General features: G+C 50.7%; 1 protein-coding gene across 3 annotated transcripts in view; it reads right to left on the reverse strand.

Annotated features, from left to right (window-relative positions):
- Positions 1 to 20,806, reverse strand: part of CNTFR (ciliary neurotrophic factor receptor) — a 212,554-nt gene that overhangs the window by 102,937 nt on the left and 88,811 nt on the right. The window contains exon 3 of one of the 3 annotated variants that reach the window (XM_054186256.1): positions 19,108 to 19,175. The exons of the other annotated variants lie outside the window; for them this stretch is intronic. Coding sequence (XP_054042231.1) covers positions 19,108 to 19,152 — 45 coding nt within the window. The 5' untranslated portion in view covers positions 19,153 to 19,175. The remainder of the gene's footprint in view (positions 1 to 19,107; positions 19,176 to 20,806) is intronic. 3 annotated transcript variants of the gene reach the window in all.

Here is a 20,806-nt window from a genome sequence, read left to right on the forward strand (position 1 = left end):
TTTAAAAATAAAATAAAAAAAGTGTCAACCAGCTGGGTCTGCGAGAGCTGGGGCGTTTTTGGCTCCTGACCGAGCACTTTGATAGAAAGACTCTTTGGAAAACGCCGTAGAAAATATTTAATTTCTCCCAAGGCCTGCATATGGGGCTCATCACTTGCGCATATTGCACAGGAATATTCATGTGCGCTGGCCTCCTGCTACAGGATGATGAGGGTTCGCCGGTGCAGCATGCGAGAGAGGCTCCTTCCCTTCCCCTCTTTCTTTTTTTTTTTTTTTTTTTTTCTTTTGGAAGAGGAAAGGGCTGTATTTCCCTTTCAATCCCCAAATATTCCTCAACGGCAGAACAAAGAAAAAGCTGAGCCAGAGTCAAGTCTACTTGTACTCATCAGCTCGCTGTGCTCACCCCAGGGTAAAGCCACGGATGAGCAGCAAACATGGGGAAACACATTTCTGCCCCCAGTTTTGCTCCTTTCAGGTTGCCTGAGCCCACTGCGGTGCTGCCTGAATGGAGAGGGGGAGCCCAGCTCCCACCTCCCTGGCACAGCAGGAGGTTTCAGGTCAAACCCCAGCTCTCCACTCTGGGGATGTGGAGGTGGCTCATCCTGGACCTGCTGATGGGCATTCCTTTAGCTGATACCCTTCTGCAAAACCTGTGGAGGGTGGAAATACTCCACTGCAGCCGCAGAACTGAGCCTGCCCCAGCAAGGGAATAACTGCCACAGCTGCCTCGGTCCCCCATCTCCCACCAGCGCCACCGGCTCCCTCCCCTTCACCCTCAGCTTTTAGATGGATTAGCAGCATTTGGGCTGAGGGTTTTTCTGCAACAAGCCAAAGAGCTGTTTTGGAAGGAACCAAACTCACGCCAAGCATCTTCTCACCCTCTCCCAGGGATGCTCACCTCCAGTAAACGTTCCTTTCCTCCTTGTGAGCCCCCATCTCCAAGGTGCTCTGCCTCCTGCCCTGCAGCCCACCTGACTTTCTTTAAGCTTTCCTAAAGGTTTCGTGCTCCCTGACCCCAGCTCTGGCTGCACCCCTCATCCCCATCGCCCCGTCAAGCTGTTCTCTGCAGCTCCAGCGGCTCCCAGCGTGACCAGAGCAGATCCTGCCCAGCCCCACAAAAGCTTCCTCCTTGCAGATGAAAACTCTGAGCACTGATTAAGAGGAATCCTGGCCAAGGAGAGGGGGTAGGAAAAGCAACCATCTGAGTTCACTGTCTCTGTGGCTGACGCAGCTTGCGGAGAGGGCACGGCTCCCACCAGGGATGCAGAGGAGTCTCCGAGCAGAGCAGCACGTTTGCGCGGGGGTCAAACCAAAGTTCTTAAACACACCCGTGAAAAGTATTAATAAAAAGTCTATTGACTCTTCAAAACAAAAATCATTCCTAAATAACTGTGCACACAAACACGCGTGCGCACACACACACGCACACTTCATTAAATTTTGTTATTTCTTGGCAATATTTCCGAACCAGAGGGGAAATCTGATGCCAAGTAGGGTCTGCAAAATCCACTATGTCAAAAAAAAATTCAATGAAAAAAATGTCCTTAAACCACACTTGGAGCATTGTGCCCAGTTTGGGGGCTACGGTGCAAGATGGGCATTGCTGACCTCCAGCAAGTCCAGTGAAGGGACATGAGGGTGATGATGAGGCTGAAGCACATGGGGATGAGAACAAGTTGAGAAAACAGGGTTTGTCAGCCCAGAGAAGAGATGGTTTCGGGGGGAATTAACAGCAACCTGCCAGCGCCTAGAGGGAGATTACAGAGATGATGGAGACAGACCCTTTCCTCCATGGTGGGAAGATGAGAGACAACAGGCAGGAGCTGCAACAAGAGAGATTCAGGCTTGCCATAAGAAAGATGTTTCCCATGGGGATGGTCACCTGCTGGAAAAGGGACCCAGTCACGTTTTCGGATTTCCAGCCCTGGAGGTTTTCAAAACCCAGATAGGAAAACTAAACTGGTTTAGTTTTTAGTAAAACTCAGTATTCACCCTGTTTGGGGCAGGAGGCTGGGCTAGAGACCTCCTAAGGTCACTTCTCACCTGGATGGATGTACGAGCACGCCATTGCCAGGAAAAATTAAATGTAAAAAAGTCGCCCACAAATTCTGGGAGGGGAATGGCTCATCCCAGAGCTCCTTTCAAATACATCGGAAAGCAAAACCTGTTTGAACAAACCTGACCAGCTCTTCGCTTGGAGCGGGACGGAGACCATGGGTTGCAACACGTGAGGGCCAGATCCTGCACTCAGCCCAACCCCATCGAGGAAGTGAAGACTGAGGAGATGGCCATCTTCCCCCCTTCAAAACCTTCTCTGTGGGGACCGACTCGCACGACACCGGTGAGTGATTAACGAGAGGCCAAGCTCGTCAGCACGCAGGCTGCGTGCATGGGTGCGTGCGTGCGTGCGTGCATGCGTGCTGCTCCCTAAGACTTGGCGGGGAGGGGAGCTGGGGGGGAGAAAGAGCGCTGACAAGCAGATGATTAATGGAAATGCAAGGGGGAGGAAAAGTAACGTCCGCTAAAACTATCAGGCGGTGCGAGCATGGGAAAGAAACTCGGAGATTCTGTCCCCATCCCTGCTCCGCACGCATCGCGCCTCCCAGCTCCGAGCTGCTCGCCAGTCCCTTCCTGGCTTCTATTTTTGCAGGTGCAATTTCATTTTTGAAAATAACCATGCTGCACACGCACGTATATTTTTTTCCTCCCTGGCCCCTGTCTCATTGCACACAGAAACGGCAGCCATGGGAGAGCAAACCTCCCGGTCTGCACCACACGGCAGCAATTACCCATCCAAGCACTCGTTAGCCCACACCACTGGGCAAAGGCACCCGCATCCCGGGCTCTCCGCACCCCCTGCACCACCTGCACTTTACAAGCGGCGCAGGCTTAAAAACACACATAAAGTTACTGTTTTGAGCTAAAATAATAAGAATTTTAAAAGAAGCAAACAATAAAATTAAAGAAGCTGAAAGCTCAAGCCTGGCTCAGCCCCGAAACCTTGCTCAGAGTCTGTAAATTATATCCCAAGCATCGGAGCTGGCGCAATTGCACCATCGGCAAAGTGGGTGAGCAGCTTCTGTTCCTCATCCAGCATGAAAGGGCTCAGCCTGGGTCACTAAATAAATAGCATGGAGTTGCAAAATGGCACGTGCTGTTCCCCTTCACCGCTGCTGGGAAAAGCATAGAAAGCAACGGGATGGGGATACACTAGGGGGAGGTTTGAAGGAGCAACAAAAGCATTTTGTTATGGGCAAGGGCAAGGCTGGCACCCCAGGAACCTTCTGCCTCCAGGCCCTCCTCCAAGAAGGAGGACCAAAGGGAAGACCAAACGGTCTTGCCATGGAGAGGAGAGGATCCTGAGCTTCAAAGCCCTGGGGTGCAAAATTAGGGATGAGATCTCATCAGTGGCCTCCGGATGCAGCCACAATGTAAACGACAAACTCTTTGTAGTTCTTTGCCCCAGCGCGTGCCGAACGAGCACAGAGTGAGCGGCGCTCTACACAGGCTAGCAGGAATGGGATTTACACCAGGGTAAAACAGGACCCAAATTTGGGCTGCTGGAGAGCAGCTATTACCCGCTTTTGCCCAGCAAGCTGATCCCCAGTCAAGACGACCGGCTCGGAAAATTAACTTGGTGCGTTGTTCAGCACTTCACCGCTCAGGTAACGAGCGGAGCTGTAGGCGATTGCATCGGAGGGCTTCATGAACCGCTTGTACCATTGACATGGTTTAACAGACTGCTGTTTATGAGACAGAGCAGTATTTAAAAGACACATTTCTCTCAGAGCCGCACATAAAATTTGATAGCTAAATAGCTGTAAATGCTACTGAAGTCTGACAACTCGAAGAGGAATCGAGGGTCTGTCATGCGGAGTATCCGCCAATACTCCCGGCCCCGCAGAGCCAGAGAGACTTCCAGTCTCATAAAACCTTTTTTATATTGGAAGTGAGAATTTGTGCAGCGCATATGAACTCTCTTTTATTGGGCTGGTGTGATGCTGAGAAAATGCAGTTAAAGTTGTACGAGTCCTCCTTGGAGCACTATTGGGGCGCCTATAAATCAAAAGCTTTATCCTGGAATGGCTTTACTAAATAAATGTGATTTAATTTGGGCTCACGATGAGTGGCAGAGCCCGCAGCGGGAGTGGGTGCCTACCCTCGATGCTGCCCATTTGCACCAGTGGAGCAGGTCTATCCCCCATTGAGAAGGGGTCTGGCCCATCTCCCCGCTCTCAGGGCCAAGAAGAACATCCCAACAACAGAGCATGCTCCAGAGCCTGGCGCCGCTCTCCTCTCACCCCACACGAGGGTCTTACCCTCCTAAAACATCCACGGCCCCCCACGATGCTCCCAGCTCACAGCTGCTGCCCTGAACCCAGTCCAGACCCCCATGCCTACGCAGCTGATTTGGAGAGGTCCCAGGAGCATCCCGGTCTGGAATGACCACAGACCCACCTTCGGCACCCAGTGGACAAGGAGTATTTCCGAACCTTCATGAAGTCCTGGAGCGCTCCGGTTGGGGAGGAAGGTTTGGGCCAGCTCCCTTATCCCCCACAGACTCCTACATCTCCACTCTACAGCTGCATTAATTATTTCATCTTAGTCTGGCTTCCTCATTAAGCTAACCTAGACGGCCCGCGGCTGAGTGACAGCGAGCTAGTCTGCAAGAATCCAAGCCAGCAGTGCTGGAAGCCATGGGCTTGATGTGATTTACGCGGACTAATATTACACATATCTCAAACACGCAACCTTAAGAGGAGCTGAGGCTGCCGGACGGACGGAGGAAAACCCACGCAGAGCCGGCAGCGCAGCATCCGGAACGAGCCCGGGTATCAGCATCTCACCTCACGCTTGGCCAGGATGGTCAACCCTGGCTGTGGGAGCAATTCCCTCGTGGATGCCCTGGAGCTGCAGGGAGCAGAAAGCCCTGGCACTGCTGCCAGCGGACCTGAGTGTGACATAAAACATTTGTGTCACAGCAAGGACCGGCAAGCACGACTCCTCTGACACCGGCTGCAGGACAGCCCCTTCACCCCACTCATGTGGCTGCGAGTTCAACTAATTTTGGCTTTAGGCTCCCCTTGGGATGTCTGGCTTTCGTGGGCTGTAAGAACGACGCTTCGGGGCATTACGCAGATCCCCTTTTTCCAATACTGCCAAATCCAAGGCTTTTGTGTGAATCTACCGCATTTTGCCGTCTCTGCAAACAAGTGTATAGAAATACAAGACTTCAGCCCCTTGGAAGCCTCCAGGGAAAATTCAAAGCAATGAAGAAATATGAGTTGTTTTTCCATGAACCCATCAAAAAAAAGAGAAAAAAAAAACCCTGAAAACCCCCACATTACTTTTCAGCCCGGTTTTGCCAGCAGTACAGGTCTTTTTCCCACAGTCTAAGGAATCAACACATTTTCAAATCACTCCTGCTTATGGTATTGAATATCAGAAAACGATTGCCTTTCATTCAGCAGCTGTTTTGGGACACTGAGGGAAAAGGCAGTCAGTCTAAACTTAGCAAAACACGACAAAAGGCTTCAATGCAGTTGCAAGGACTGGAACAGGAAAGGAGAGCTCTGCAAGGGTTGCGTGTGAAGGGGAAGATTTTGGGTTGCCAGCATCCTTCCACAGCCCCGGTCTCTCTCAGTAGCAGAGCGACCCTTGCAGCACTGCTCCAGTCCTCCATCTCCTTGGAAAAAAGCAGGGATGTGTCCTCATTTCCCCAGGAAAATCCGCAGTATCTCCCAATTTAGCCACCTTCAGCCTTTCCGACATGCGGGCACCCTGGCATCTCTGTGCTGCTGGTGGGGAGTGGGCAGCTCCAAAAATAAACCAAACAGCTCACTGCATTAAGAGGAAACCCAACAGAGGGAACAGCAACAAGGGATGGAGGATTTGCTGAAATAAGTTTGCCCTGAAGCACTGGAGGGAGAAAAGCCCTGCTCTCCTACAGGCTTGTGTGATTTAATCCCTGTGTGCCCCCAGCAATAGCTTCAACCTCCTCCTGCTCATCCTGTGTCCCCTGCCTCATCCATAGGGAGGGGATCCAAAACCCAGAGCCTTCCTGAAACGGGGGCATGGACCTGGTCACCGACTCTGGTGGCTTTCTCTGTCTATCACACCTGGCTGCAATCATCCAGCAGGATGGCAAGCCTTTGCCGGGGAAGGTTGACAGCCTGGCAGACCACAAGAAGGAGACAAAAATGGAGGGGGGGGAGATGGGGACAGCCAAACCCAGCAGGTATCAGCACTCAAGTTGGGTCCATCACCCCTGGCTGGACATCCCCAATAATACCCGTGGGCGAGGGACCAGAGGAGGGCACCTTGTCCCCATCCTGTCTGACCCCTGGTTCCCACCTGGCCCCCGTAGAGCCACAAAAAAGCCTTAATGCCACCAGGTAAGCAAAGAGCCACGACCGCCGGGGCTTCTAACAAAGACAAACTGCCTCTCTCCTTCCTCCCAGATTGCAAGCAGATGTGTGCTTAAATTACCTGCTGCTGACTGTGACACTTAGCAAAGCGCCGTGGTCTAGAAGCAGAACGAAGAAAAAATGTGTGAAACGAGGGAAGGGAGGATTAGCAGGAATTCAGCTGGCTCTGGGAGGGCAAAGCGTCGCTGTTACAAAAAACAAATGTCACTTCCATCGCACGAGGTGCATTTGCGACAGCGAGCACAAGGGAAACCCTGACCTGGCTAAAGACACCAGTGAAAATAAGAAATCCTAGGGAAAGGCTGTAAGGTTGGGTCTAGGGTCCCCAAAGGAAATCGCTCCTAGCCCGCAGCAAGCTACAGGAGCAGCCCTGCTTGCATTACGTGGCCTTGTCTTCCTTTTTCAAATGAACCCTTCAAGCCCGTGCACCCCACTGCCTGCATGGCTCCTACACCCCGGCTCTGGATGGCTTTGAACTGCCTGACCCAGCTGCTACCAGTGCTGGCACCTGCGGTGGGCTGCATGCGTTCACCCATGCAGCAATGCCTTGGGAAGTTCACCAGCAGCCCCTGTGCCAAGGAGGGTGCAGATAACCAGGGACCATCTCGCTGGTGCTAACAATGATGCTAGTTGAGGAAAAGCCTGGAGAAAGGTACCCCCACTGTGATGGCCCACCACGATGCATGGGGCAGATGGGACCCCTGGGCTCTGCACCACCTGTGTTCCTACACAGGGCCAGCTTGCACCCATGCTGGTGGCAGCTTTCCCCTCATGGGAGGCTGCCCAAAGCCTGAGGCATCAGGGCATGTCTTTGCACCAAGGGTCAGGCTCCAAGCAAAGCCTCCTTACAGAGCTGGGATGTGGGTGCAGCCCAGGAGAGCCCAGATGCTGCATTTCTACCACACCATTGGGGGCAGTGGCCTGCTGCAAGGATCCCTGGTCTCTGGAAGAGCATCCAATGGGGTCTCCCATCTCCCAGCAGCATCCTGCGCAGCAGGACAGCATTTTGCAAGCTGAGCCATAGAAATCAAGCCCAACCTGCTCCCCTTCCCCCTCGCCGCTCCTGGCTTGCTCTCTGCCGAGCCCTTGCGGGTCACACGTGGCGTCCCACTTCCCGGCACAGCTCCGCCGGCTGGAGCAAAGAGCAGAGTCAGACCCCAAATTGCAGATTAGTGCGTTGGGTTCATGCACGGGAAACAAAAGATCGGAAATCTCTGAAGTGCACAGCTGGAATCCACACCCCGACCATGTTTTTGTGAGATATCACGTACGTTTTTAAAAGCTATCTAGAGAGGGTTCTGTTTTAAAACAGCCTGGCGGCTGCTGCACTGACACCACCGCCTGTCACGCTGACCAGGACCTTCGACTGTTCCCTGTCCCCAACAGGCCATGCTCATCTGTAGCCTTTAGCCTTAGGTTATGAAATTATTCAAAGAAAGGATTAAACGTCCTTCTCTGCATTTATTCAGCACCAGCTGTGGAAGGAGGGTGGGAAGGGAAAGATGTGCAACCCAGAAAAATCACTGTGGGATACTACGTGCCAACACCCTGAAATGATGGTCCCCAGAAACCCTGGGGTTTCTCTCTCCGTTGTATTTACAGCCTCACAAGGTCATTGCAAGGGGAAAGCCCATGAGCCACAGCAAGATGCTCACTTGGTACCATGAAGAACAGGAACCAAAAAAGCACTCATCCCCCTCTCATACTGCAGATGTGCTTTCTTCTCCTTACAACAATCCTGTGATAGCAACTACACTTTTATGGGATGACAAACTATGGGTCTTTCTTTGCCCCTTTCCACATACCTGGCTTCTGGTTTAAAGTCACCCAAGGTGAGATCAAACATCCTACCAAGATGCTTACCTACCCTGCTCTTCAACACCACTGGTCTCCAAGGAGCCTGCCAACATGCTGCCTGGGCTTATTCCCCTTAGGGATTCATTTCTACCTCGATGCCTCTCCTCCCCATCTCTCATGCTGCCTGGGTTGCAGGTTGCCCTCTCAGCCTGGCTCCGTGGGACATTTGCTACACCTTAATTCACTGCTGCCCATCTGCAAGACCTTCCTGCCTGCATTGCCAGCCGGGAATGACCGGTGAGCCCTGCCTATACTTGCTCCTTCCCTGGGCTCCTCTATCCCAAAGCATCATCCACGATAATCTTGCAGCAAGTGTTTCCTCCAGGAAAACACGGTTCCCTCCATTGAAATTGACCTCAGCAGAGAAGCAGCTTCTCCATCCCTCCTGCCCATTTCATTTACACCTGAGGAATTGACATGAGACATTGCATTTTCAATTGAAACAATTAGCTTAAAAGCCCAGTTTGAAATTAAAGGTCCAATCCAGTGATGTGCCACAACCAGCCTCCCCAGAGAGGGAATATTTCGGAAGTCTCTCTGGTGTTTTCCTTTAGGGACTGCAGAGAAGGTGCAGTGTGGTGCCAGGATCCAGCAGATACCATGCTCAATGCACTCACCATGCTGGGACACGGAGCAGGACCCCACACCCCACTTGGAAAAACACTTTCCCAGACAAGCAATAAATACTGGAGCAGCAATACCCAGTGGTACGGCCGCAGGCTCCCCCCAAGGTGGGGAAGAGCCAGGCCAAGCCGACCAGGGGCAGCAAAACTGGGAGCAAAACACCATTCCAGCAAATGCAGGGCCAAGGATGAGATGCAGAAAGGACGTGAGTCATCGAACGAAGGCATCTGCTTTTTCCAGCACACGTGTGGAGTTATTCTCACCTGAAATCAGTTTTTTTGGACAGCCTAGAGAGCACATGCTGTTTCAAGCCAAACATGCCTGGGTCGCTCTCGCAGGCAGGGATTTATCTCAGGCTTTATTAACGGGGAAAGCCACCGCACCAACATGCCCACAGGCTCCAGCTGAGCAGCGTCGTGGCAAGAGCGGCAGGGAAGGAGAAGCAGCAACACCCGCTCTGCTCCTCCCTAGGGAAATGATCAAAAAAAGAGCAAGACCATCGCCTGCAGCCAGGGATGCCCGGCACCGTCCAGACGGCTCTGAGCCCGGGCTGCCCTCCCTCCCACGCCGAGATGGGAAACCCATTAAACGCTGCGAGCAACGAAGCCTCCGCCGCTCCTCCCTGGAGGCGCTTTCACAGTCAACTTGAGGAAATTGTTCCTGATATCCAGCCTAAATTTCCCTTTGTTGATTTTCAGTTGAGCAGCGGAAAGGTGGGAGCTTTAATGAGACAAGCGGGGCCGCTGCAGGGGAAGGAGCCGTCAGTTTGAGCGAGGCAATGCACAGAGCTGTGGTTTAAGTGGAGCAGCTATTGCGAAAAGCCCAGAATCTACAGACTTGGGATGGAAAAGGTCTATTAACTTTCCCAATGGACTAACATGAGATTGTTCCCCCATTTTCTAATGCTTCTCCCAGTCCAGCTATTTGATTGGGACCAGAGCTTTGCAAAAAAATGAAGGGCTTGTTCTTTTTTTAAGGAACTGCTGCATGTGGAATAAAATGTTGGGCTTTATAGCCGTATTTTCTTGTCTCATCCAAAGGCAAAATTTTTGCTGGCTTGCCTGCTAGACGTAGCTGCTTCTGCCCTGAAAAACTCACCAGAACTCTTGGCGGGGCACGATGTGTGTGGCAGCAAGTTGCTACCAGCTCGTGTTTGCAAAGAAAAGTTTTTTGGGGAGAGAAACGTGACACAGAACTGCAGACAGCCACTTTCTGGGACACAGGTGCTGCTCAGCAAGTCATGACCCGCCTCAGACACTTCCTCACAGGAGCCCAGCATGATGCTGTACTGAAAACTGGCATCGCGAGAAGTTTGCTGGATGTGAAGCCAATGCCACCCTGCACTATTTTTCCCCCTTTAACTGAAGAACAGGCTTTTCATCAGCAGGTAAGACACTACAATGCTCACAGGAGCATGCCCAGGACATGCAGTTGTGTGAGCAAGGGGTATATATAAAGGAATGACAGTGCAGCCAAGCGGGCTTGGACATTGGGAGAGCATGACATCTATTGCTTCAAGCAACTGGGACATCAGGTCCTAAAAATCCAGCTTGGGACATGTGCTTCAGCAAAAAACAGAGCAATAGTTGGGTCCAGGAGCACCAGGTCCCTCTGCCTTACTCACCTGAAGAGCACCAGCACTGTACAGCCTTGAGTGCCCAAAACAGGCTGGCTGCTTTGGGGCTGCTCTGTGGGGTAATGAAGCTCCCAGGCTGTGCTGCACGGCTCCAGCCAGACCCGTTTGTGTCAGGCAGGGGGATGGCCAATACACCCACAGACCGCCATGGGGTCATGGAACTGGAGGCATCGCAAGAGCTAGACTGCGCTGGGCTAACCCATCCCGGCAGATGTTTGCCTTAATTGCTGACCGCTTTCCTAAATGTCAGATGGCTGCATGGCAGTAGAAGGGTGCTTTCACACTCTGCTTTTACGGGCTTGTAAAGGCAAAGTGGCTGCACGCTCCCTGGGAATGTCAGGCTCCGTTTTCCTGAGGCTCTGCCATCCATCAGGTTTTACCAGCGGAGAGCAGGGTGCGCTGGGCTGTGCTGGGCGAGGGGGCTGTGGAGGCAGGCACTACTGCAGTGAGACCTCCTACCCCTTGCTGGGTCATAGAATCATTGAATTGCCCAGGTTGGAAGGGACCTTTCAGATCATCAAGTCCAACCATCAATATAACTCTGACAAAAAGCATGACTAAAACATATCGCTATACCATGTCTACCCATCTTTTAAATACCTCCGGGGGTGACATTCCACCACTTCCCTGGGCAGCCCGCTCCAATGCTTGGTTACCGTTTTGGTGTAAATATTTTTCTGAGCATTGCACCCCCACAAAAGCAGCACCCAACCTCCTGTGCAGGAAAAGGCGGGGGGGATGGCACCGGCGGCTGCAGGCACCTCAATCCCTGACACTAACCCCAGGTTCTGCAAGCTTGCCAGGCAATGCTGCCGTGCAGAGCACCCTGCAGCGAGCCCTGTGCATGCAGTGTCACTGCCGTTGCTCTCACAGTGCCCTTCGGTGTCACAGCAACACCCTTGCGGGACACAGCTTAAGCACACAAGGCTGCAAAAACTCCTGTAAGAAAGATCCACACCACAACATTAGAAAAACCCAGCCTGCTGGGTTCTGTTTCGGGGTTTAGCAGCAGGACAAACCCGAGCGAAGGGGAACAAAATAGAGATTTTTCTCCATCTACTTCCTAAACGTCGGGCAAGGGAGCGCGTTGCACGGTACATTGCAAGTTTGGGATGTGGCAAGATACCAACTGCATTTTATGTGTTGCAAAACCACCTCCTCTGTGGCAGCTGAGATTTCAAAGCATAAGCTCTGACCTTGGTAATATTTTTTACATATTGAGTCACTGCCGACACTGGAAATAACAGGGGAAAAGGGCTGGGATTTCAAAGATTTTAAGGCATGGCTGGGTCTGCTAAGAACTGGGACCGCCCCAGCTGCCAGCCTGGCCCTCCAGACCTCTGCCACTCTTGATGAGGGGCACAAGGCAGCGAGACTGAAACAGCGCGAGGCGATGTAAAGTCCTGGCATGCCAGCCTGGGCAAGAGGAGGATGAGGATTCGAAAACCTGCCGGGATGCAGTGGGCACAGCCCTCCGCTGGTAGCCCTAAGGGTGATAAGCACGGCTGAGCAGGTGATTCCCAGTTTTTTATGACCCACCTCCAAGGGGAGATGGCTTGAACAGACCAGCCTTTTTTTTTTTCTTTCCGTTTTGGAAAAAAATCAGGGCAGATTCATGCCCTTTGCCTGTGAAGGCAAACATCCGAAAAACAGCAAGGAGAAAGGAGAAAGGGGACTCGGCAGAGAGCCTTTTCCACTGGTGTGAGAACAGCTAAATGGGCAGATGGATAAGGAAAGTGAGGAATCCTTCTCACACATGACATCCCACCCCATCTGGTCCCTTCAGACTGACCCCTCAGCCTGAAGGTCTACCTCCCTGATATACTTTACCAGATAGATAATTCAATTTCCCAACTCTCCCCCTTCAGCCAGCAAGGGAATAGCTGTCTCTAATAGCCCTGATTTGTTAAATAAAACACTCCTTGAAGGCTCCCCGCAATAACATTTGCACAGAAAATTGACATTCTTCCTCCTCCCATCAGCCCCGATGCTGTTTGTTTGTGAGTTAATAACTTGGACGCTCGGCTGAGCTATTGATCCCTTCTCAGTACAGTCATTCTTTTGGGTCCAAAACACACAAAAAATAAAAGAACGAGCTAGTGATGGCAAAATTAACTCAGCGCTTGCACGTGGCCCCGTGGCATTGTCGTTGCAAGGGGATTCATGTCTTTCCCAGCTGCTCATGATGTTCCCTGCACTGCAACCGTACGAGGTTGGATGTGTTTCTCCACCCTTCCCCATCATCAAGGAAGCGGTGTTGTGGCTTGCAGGCAGAAAGTCAGCTTTCACAACCCAAAATTATCATTTAGCTTTAAACACTCATCACCCAGACAGGGCTTTGTAGCAGGATAGAGGGACCACGCAGGTGTCTGGGCTAGAGATCTCTGGCAGCAGTGGCAGATGGGTACCATCACCTTCAGCTACAGGAAGGGCTCAGAACCCCAGTTTCCCAGCCGAAGGAAAGTGGGCAGCACCATCCCATCCAGTCCCTCCATCCAAGGCAGGATGCTCTTTGGGCTTTTGTCATATTAGATGAGACTTCGTGTGCCAGAGGCAGAACAAAGTGCCAGGCTTCACCTATTTCCTCCTGCCAGCACTCGCTCCGGAGCAGATCCCCCTCCGACACCCTCTGTAACAAAACCTGATGAAAGGAAAAAAATGCCCTCGTCCTCCTTAATTGCCCCTGTACCAGCAGGGCACTGCACCACCTCTCCCGGGGGAATCCTCGCCCTAGTCCTGATGTTGTATTTTCGCTTTGCAATCTGCTCACATGCCTCTAGCTAATTGTTCTTCAGACTGCTTTTTTCAGGGGAGATTTTCATGGCAAACAATCAATTTTTCCCAAGTTGCATTTTTTTTCCTTCAAAGTCTTTGATGTCTGGGAAAATAACAGGCAACCTCAACACACGGCTGAGCATCAGGCGAGGGCTGGGAAGCACTAAGCGGAAATGCATTTAGTTGTCTGGGTCAAAAACCATTTCCTTTGTTAAATGATTATTATTGTTCCAAGAGGATTTCAGTGGGAATTGAGGGTGCTTAGATAGATGGATTCACAGGTTTGCTGAGCTTCTATAAGGGTCTCTATATCCTCCACCATAATTCTACATCATAACTTCCAACACCAATAACTCTTCTATGACTCCCAACAGATATTCCTGTGCCTTCCAAAGCAATAACTTCTCAATGAACTCCAGACCTGCCAAATCGACTGTTTTCCCCCTGTGGACGCCTGCTTTTTGGCCCTTCTCACCGCCCCCCTGGGAATCTTGACCCATTTACCTCTCCTTCTGGTTCCAAGCTCAGTGCAAGGGGAGATGAGATCAGAAAGAGATCTGCCTCGGACGTCAAGAAATAGCTCTGGCACTAAAAGCTTTCAGTCATCTCCCATTTTCCTGACTGCTCTCAGCAGCCGAGGATCCAGCTCTAGACCTGCTTACACCAGGCATCCTTCTGAGCAAACCTTCCCCCATCACACGCCGCCCTTTCTCACGTCACTCACTTCTTCCCACTCGTACCTGAAAATTGTTATGAGCGTGTTGCAGGTCTCCCCTGGAGAAATTACTTAGGTTATTCACCAGGGCTAGAGAACAAACACTTAAATAAGAAATAAATTGCAATGCATTTCTTGGGTCGCCAAGCCTTCCAGTTCAGCCCTAAGAGCAGCGCACCAGGCACAGCGGCACAGAGCTGCTACCTCTCTGTGCACTTGATCTTAACGATGTGTTAATTAAGCTAAGGTTAGAGCCGCTCGTTACCTTGTTATTTTTGGTTCTATCACAGTAATGCTCAGCGGCCTCAATCAGGAACAGGCTTTTTTTTTTCTTTTCCCTTCTCTCCTTTTAAGTCACAAATTATTTCAAGATCTGGTAAAAATAAATGCACACAAGCAGGGTCTGCTCTTTTCCAGGGTATTTTGCTCTGTGAGGGAAGAAAGGTTTCAACAGTGTGTTTGAATCAAAAATGAACATATGCAAGAGGGGAAGAATGATATGCATCAGAAGTTACTCCTTTTTTGTTGAAAGGTTTTCTTTCAAACAAAGAAAAAACCCCAAAGACTAATCTCACAGCACTGGGTGCTGTGTACAGAGTCAGTTCATGCTGCAGAGTGAATATTGAACAAGCTACAAGGCTGCCCAAAGGAGGACAGAGGAAGGATAAATGATTTGGCTTCGTTTTTGGGCTCTCCAGTTGCTATCCCACTCGCCGACCTGCAAACTCCTCCAACGGCTGGGGTTGAGCATGGCCAGCTGCCTCCCAGGTCATCCCCGTCCCACATGCACATGAAAAGCAAGCAGCGTTTCTGCGCTTGAATTAACGAAGTTTTAAGAGATGACCCTAAATTTGCCAGTGAGCATGTTAAAGGAGGTGTAGGTCAACCCGTGCCAGGCTTCCTTCACATGGCTGCAATGAGCTGCCAGTTCTCATCAGCCCTGATGAGGTTTCATCCTTATCCCCTACCCTTCCTGGGGAGAGGGTACCGGGGGGGAGGACAAAACTGGGGAGCAGGAGCTCTGCAAACCACCCCAGTCCAAAACCAAATGGAGTCCAGGAGGGAGAGGCAGATGGGCAACGCCACCGAGGCAATTTGGGCAGGTCCTCTTGACCCCAGGCGGGATGTGGGTGCCCATCCTCGGGGCAGGGGGAAGCTGCTGCCCTGAGAAACTGGAAAAGCATTCCCCATCCCCACTCCCTCCTAGCCAGTGGGACACGGGCCACAAAAACCTCTCAAGGTCTTTACAGGAGGGGTCCAGTGCTTCTAACAGGCTGGGCACCTCCGACCACCCTGGTTGCCAGCTTCTCCTTGTGGGTATCCTTAGATGTTGGTGTAGGGCCAAGCCAAGAATTCCCACTGGGAGCACAGGCTGGCGTCGCACCCCCCAGCTGCACCCCAGTGCCCGGCCAGTGACCTGGGTTTTTTAAAAGAAGCCATCACGCCCACACTATCCAATTACTAGGAAACAATTAAGCTGATGATGGACCTCAGGACCACCGTGGAAAAATGTGAAAGGGAGCCACCTGCTCAGCACAGAGCCCCGTTTCTCTCCAGGATTTGCAACCCAATGTCGCGTCTTTTGTTGAATGGGAGCCAGGACTCCTTTTCCCCTGGTTTTCAACTGAAATCGTCCTATGCCGTTTCTGGCTGCTTCCAAAAACTGCTCGAAAATGTCATTAGGAAACAAAACCTCTAGAAACTGTTAGTGTTTCCCTGCCTTGTGCCGAAATCGTCACTTCCCTTTGCATTCAGTGCTGCTAACCTCATCGGGAAAGAGCTGGTTCTGTCTCAAAACTTAACCCTTAACTTTGGAAAACCTCTAGAAGGTGGTGGTTGGGGGCGGGAGGAGGGGGGGGCAGCACCATTTTTGGGGGTTAACCCATAGGAAAAAAGCAACAGAGAGTCTTATACGGATAAGGGCGCAGAAATGGCTCTGGGAACCAGAGCAAGAGAGGACTTTTCTGGGAAGCACAGTGTCTCCTAAAGCAGCAAGTCCCGTTGGTTCCAGTTTTCCAACAAGGTCTCGCAGCGCAAAGCGAGGCAGGCAGACACGCAGCGACTTACTCGGGGGCTCTGGCATCCATGCTTCGAGCAGGAAGGCGCTGCGCAACTGCACTAATTATCTGCTGAACATCTGTCTCTCCCCTACTACCGCGGGGCCAGAGGAGTCCTCCGGCATAGCCGAGGATTAGCGCTGGAAAAGATTTTGTTGACTGCGTGATTTTGCACAGGAGGTGGAGGGGAAAAAAAAAGGTCCTGCAGATTCCCTGGAAGGGAGGTGTTCCGTGGCGAATCTCTTGGATGAAAGGAGGGAAATTTTTGGTCGAAACTGGAGACCTTGTTGGAGCAAACAGCGGGCGCTTGCCCTGCCGTGGGCCGCGGGATTTAGTCCCTTGCTCCAAACTGGGGGGAGCAGGACCTCTGCCCCCGCTGTCCCCCATGTCTTGAGGAACACCAGGGCACCTATTACAATCCCAAGGCTGCTGGATTGTAATCCTCCTCCCTCCAGGAGGGAGGGCAAACACTGTAAGACTGCACGAAGGGGAAAGAAAGTTGAACCTTGCCTAGTCTGCTTCTCCCTGCCCAAAAGGCTAGGAAAGGCCAAAAAATAAGACTTCCAGTTGTGGTGTCATACCTAGGTGAGGGTGTGCATCCTTCTTGCTGTCTTGGCCGGAATGCAGTTTTCCCAAAATCCTTCTATGGACAGGGAGAGAGGTAGCAGCACAAGGGACCTGGGACAGGCTCCAGGCATAAATCACCCCCTAACAAACTGAGGACTCTCTTTTCTGGACAGGCGATGGAGGGCATCTGGAACTTCAGGCAATGGAGACGGGTGGTGGGAATACATCCCTCATCTTTGGTCTGCATCCCACCAGCCTCGAGAGGAAAAATCTGCCCAACTTTGTGTGACATCTACCCCCCATGTTAACGAGGTTTGTGGAAATGTGTGTGCAAAAAGCCTGACAGAAGCCTCAAAAACAAACCCGTGGTGAAGAGAAGCAAATCCCCTGCTGTTTAATTAGCACAAATGTCTTGTAAGCTGGGAATCTTTTTTTTTTTTTCCTTCAAGACCATCAGGGGCCAGAAACTTGCACAGTAACACAAACAAAACGTCCCTTAAAATCAACTGGTGCTTTTGGCCAAGCAGAAACAGTTGGGATTTCCAAATATGGCCCATGGGAACATCAGCCCAGGCATTCTCGGGAAGCATCTCGGAGCCTGAACTGTCTCCCAAGAATAAAATCCTTCAGTCCAGCATGACAAAAGAGCCATCGCGTGACAGTCGCTATCGCACAAGCGCGCAAATTAAGCAATCAATCAAACGAGCAATACCCCGGAAAACAGCAGTGCACGGTGCACAGTGTACTGGCAGCGGGCAAGCAGAGATGACCCGTGGTTGCCTCCCATCACATGTGGGCTATTGTGTTCCCTTCTCCACCAACACCCCAGCAAGTCATGGTTTCTTTTTGGTTTTGGCCTTTTTATCCAAGTTTGGGGAGCAGGACCCTTTCTTGGAGGGAATACAGGTATCCAGCAAAAGCATTTATTTTGGACTCGGCCACTACATAAATCAATGGTTATTCTGCAGGGACATGACAGAGCAAAAAATTAGACGTAAAATTTGCCAGACGGCGAGAAACGAGCTAGAAATTGTTGCCGTCTCTCCTGGGTTGGGGAGGGATTCCTGTCTTAAAGGTTCGGGACCGCGTGTGTGCCTCCAGCTTCACATAATGATGTCCCCTGGGGCAAAAAGAGAAGGAAGACTATTTAAAACTTCCCATGACTTCTCATCTTCCATCTCTTTTAATTGCTTCAAAGGACATCACCATTGCCTCTTCATGGACCAAAACCCCAGGAGGTCATTTTTGGAGCCCGGCACCAGGGCTGAGCATCTGCTCAGCACCCAGAGGCCCAGATATGTTTGCAAACAGATCGGGCAAATGGCTGCGTGTTTGTAAGTGTATTTTAAAAATCAGATCCTGTTGGCAGGCAGCTCTCAGACAGCAAGCGGGGCCAAATCCCATGAATAAATTGCTTGGAGCGAGTAGTTTGACGCGCCATTATTCATAACTAATGCAGTCCTAGTAAACAGAAAATGGAGGCCAAATCTGCCTGTATAGACACCAATGACCTCATCTGTTTTCATCCTATTTACTGAGCAAAATAAGAGCAGGAGAGACCTACCACCATCCTCTAAGAGGAGAAATGGAGGTTTTGGAGGAACAAACATTCCCAACAGCACTGGGGTGAGGACGGAGTCAGGAGTGGGGATGCGAGCTGAATTTGGAGTCAGAGCAGAAATTTGGTCCCACTGGTGCAAAGACACAAATAAAACCAAGCAATCACATCTCCCATCTCCACGCAGCTCCTGCTGGGGGTTATGAAGAGCATGGCTTGCCTGAGCCAAGAGGAAAGCCAGAGCTGGAGCACCCCTGAAGGTGGTGTGCTTTTCTCCCATTCGCAGCCAGCATCCCAAAGCAGGTTGTGCAGAGATTTTCGGGAGCAGGCAAGCTGCAGGGCACTTCCCAACCACTCTGTAGTGAATTTATTAAGCAAATCAAACCAAAAAAACACAGGGAAGCGAAGAGGGAGCAACTGGCTGCTCCTCCACCCAGCGCAGCAGTCGCAGGCTGCCCAACTCAACCGCCAACCAGTTGGTGAAAGTAAAGACAAGACACAACTCTTGCGGTGCTTTCACGCAGCAAAAGCCAGCAGAAGTCACTGCCAGGGCATATTGTGTGAAAAAAAAAAAAATGTCCTGATGGCTGAAGGGAAGGGGCCTTGAGAAGCACAGGTCTCCTGATGCTGAGGCAGCCGCCAGAGCAGCATCTGCTTGCAAGAAGCCGTGAGGCTACAAACCAGAGCACAGGCTTGCTATTTCTGCTGTGTCTCCCATGCTTTTTAAGAATTATACTTATGCCAGTTCAGGTAATACCAAGGAAAATTGTGAACATGGCTGTGATCAGTCCTCCCTTGCTTCCTTTCCCAAATAATGCTAATTTCGAAGGCATTTTAGCTGCAAGCTGCTCCCACCACGAAGGGGCCAGCTCAGCAGCTCAAGAGTTTACCTTAGGGAAAACCAGAGCTGTTGACCTGAAGACTGCCACATTCATCTCGAACGCAGAGGGAAATACTTCTGTAAATGACAAAGAAAATTTATTACGCTGCTTAAAATTACAGCCCATTAAAAAAATTGCCCTGATTTGAATCATTGACTTTACAAAATAAATTCTATTCTTTCATCAATAAGCCCAAAGTATGAGCTAACCACAAAACCCTTTGGAAAAAAAGAAACATAAAAATTATATCTTTACACATTAATAAGACCTATTGATCTAACTGTAAGCATATGTCCACATACATAATTTTACTATATCACACATCAATAATACCCTACACTTTTCTCATATAAAACTATGTTATTCCCATGGAACCGAAGTCCTAAGTATTTCCCTAAAAAGGCCCTTGCCATTTAAATGCACAATGGTTGCGTTTCAAAGTATTAACGCTAAGAGCATATTTGGTTACGCAGACTGGTGTTAACCATCCACAAAGTGAATGGGGCAGGGTCATAGGCATGTCAGAAGATAGAAACACGTTGATTTGTAATAAAACCAATGGTATTTTCTCTGCCTCCTTTCGCTATTACCTTCTTCATGTCTCAGACCTTAATTTATTAAGCAGCCGAAGCAGCTCGGACCGATCGTGGCGTTGCCAGCTCCCTGCGCCTGGGTGTTGTGGATGAGGCTTAGCACACTATAATCTGTTTATTAATGCTTTGAAGGGGGCAGAGCAACGAGGGGGAAAAACGGACAGATGACAATATTATTTAGGCTAATCAAGAGTGTGATGGATAAGAGAGACCTCCAAAGCGAACAGCAGCGCCAGGCAGTGAGGAAGCCCAGCGTGGTGATAAATGCAAGGCACTGCACGGTGCAAGGGAGATTTTGAACTAATCACACATATTGCTGCAGTCTAAATTAGCTGAAAACAGCCAGCAAAGTGATGTCAGCCTTCGTTCTGTGGCCACGGCTAAAATGGCAAGCAAAATGTCAGGTGATGTATAAAAGACCCGGGATTATAAAGTTACGTGAGGGTGTAAATCAACCATATGCCCTGACCTGGAATGCTCTGATCAATCCTGGATGTGCTGCATAAAAAAAGACAGAGGAAAAGGGTTTCTGTTCAGAGATGGGTAATAAAAGTGATGAGAGGTAGAGAAAGAGCGGAGTGCGAGACTAAAAAACCTGAGACTTTAATTTACAAAGGAGGTGGATAAACAGGGAGAGGAAGGAGGTGCAGGGGGCAAGAAAAGGCAGACGGCAAAGGCTCCTTGAATATGAGAAGGGCAGAAGAAGAGTCCACAAAGCCAAAAAGGAGACTTGAAGCTGCTTTATTTACGCATATATGTGCACAGCCAGCTCCTGGGCTGTGCCACCTCCAAGCATCCCGCAGACCCATGACGAGGGAAAGTTAAGAGCACAGATTAAATGCTTTGATTTCTAAGAAGATCCATAGGTGCATGGTGGCACTGGCAGGTGGTGGGTGAAGGAAGGGCCACACCGGGAAAAAGAGCACCAAGGTCAAGAGAAAGAAAGGCCACCACAGAATCACACACAGAATCACAGAATGGTTGAGGTTGGAAGGTCATCTAGTTCCAACCCCCTGCCATGGGCAGGGACACCTCCCACTAGACCAGGCTGCTCAAAGCCCCATCCAGCCTGGCCTTGAACACCTCCAGGGATGGGGCATCCACAACTTCCCTGG

This window comes from Rissa tridactyla, chromosome Z (assembly GCF_028500815.1).
Source record: "Rissa tridactyla isolate bRisTri1 chromosome Z, bRisTri1.patW.cur.20221130, whole genome shotgun sequence".
Lineage (NCBI taxonomy): Eukaryota > Metazoa > Chordata > Aves > Charadriiformes > Laridae > Rissa > Rissa tridactyla.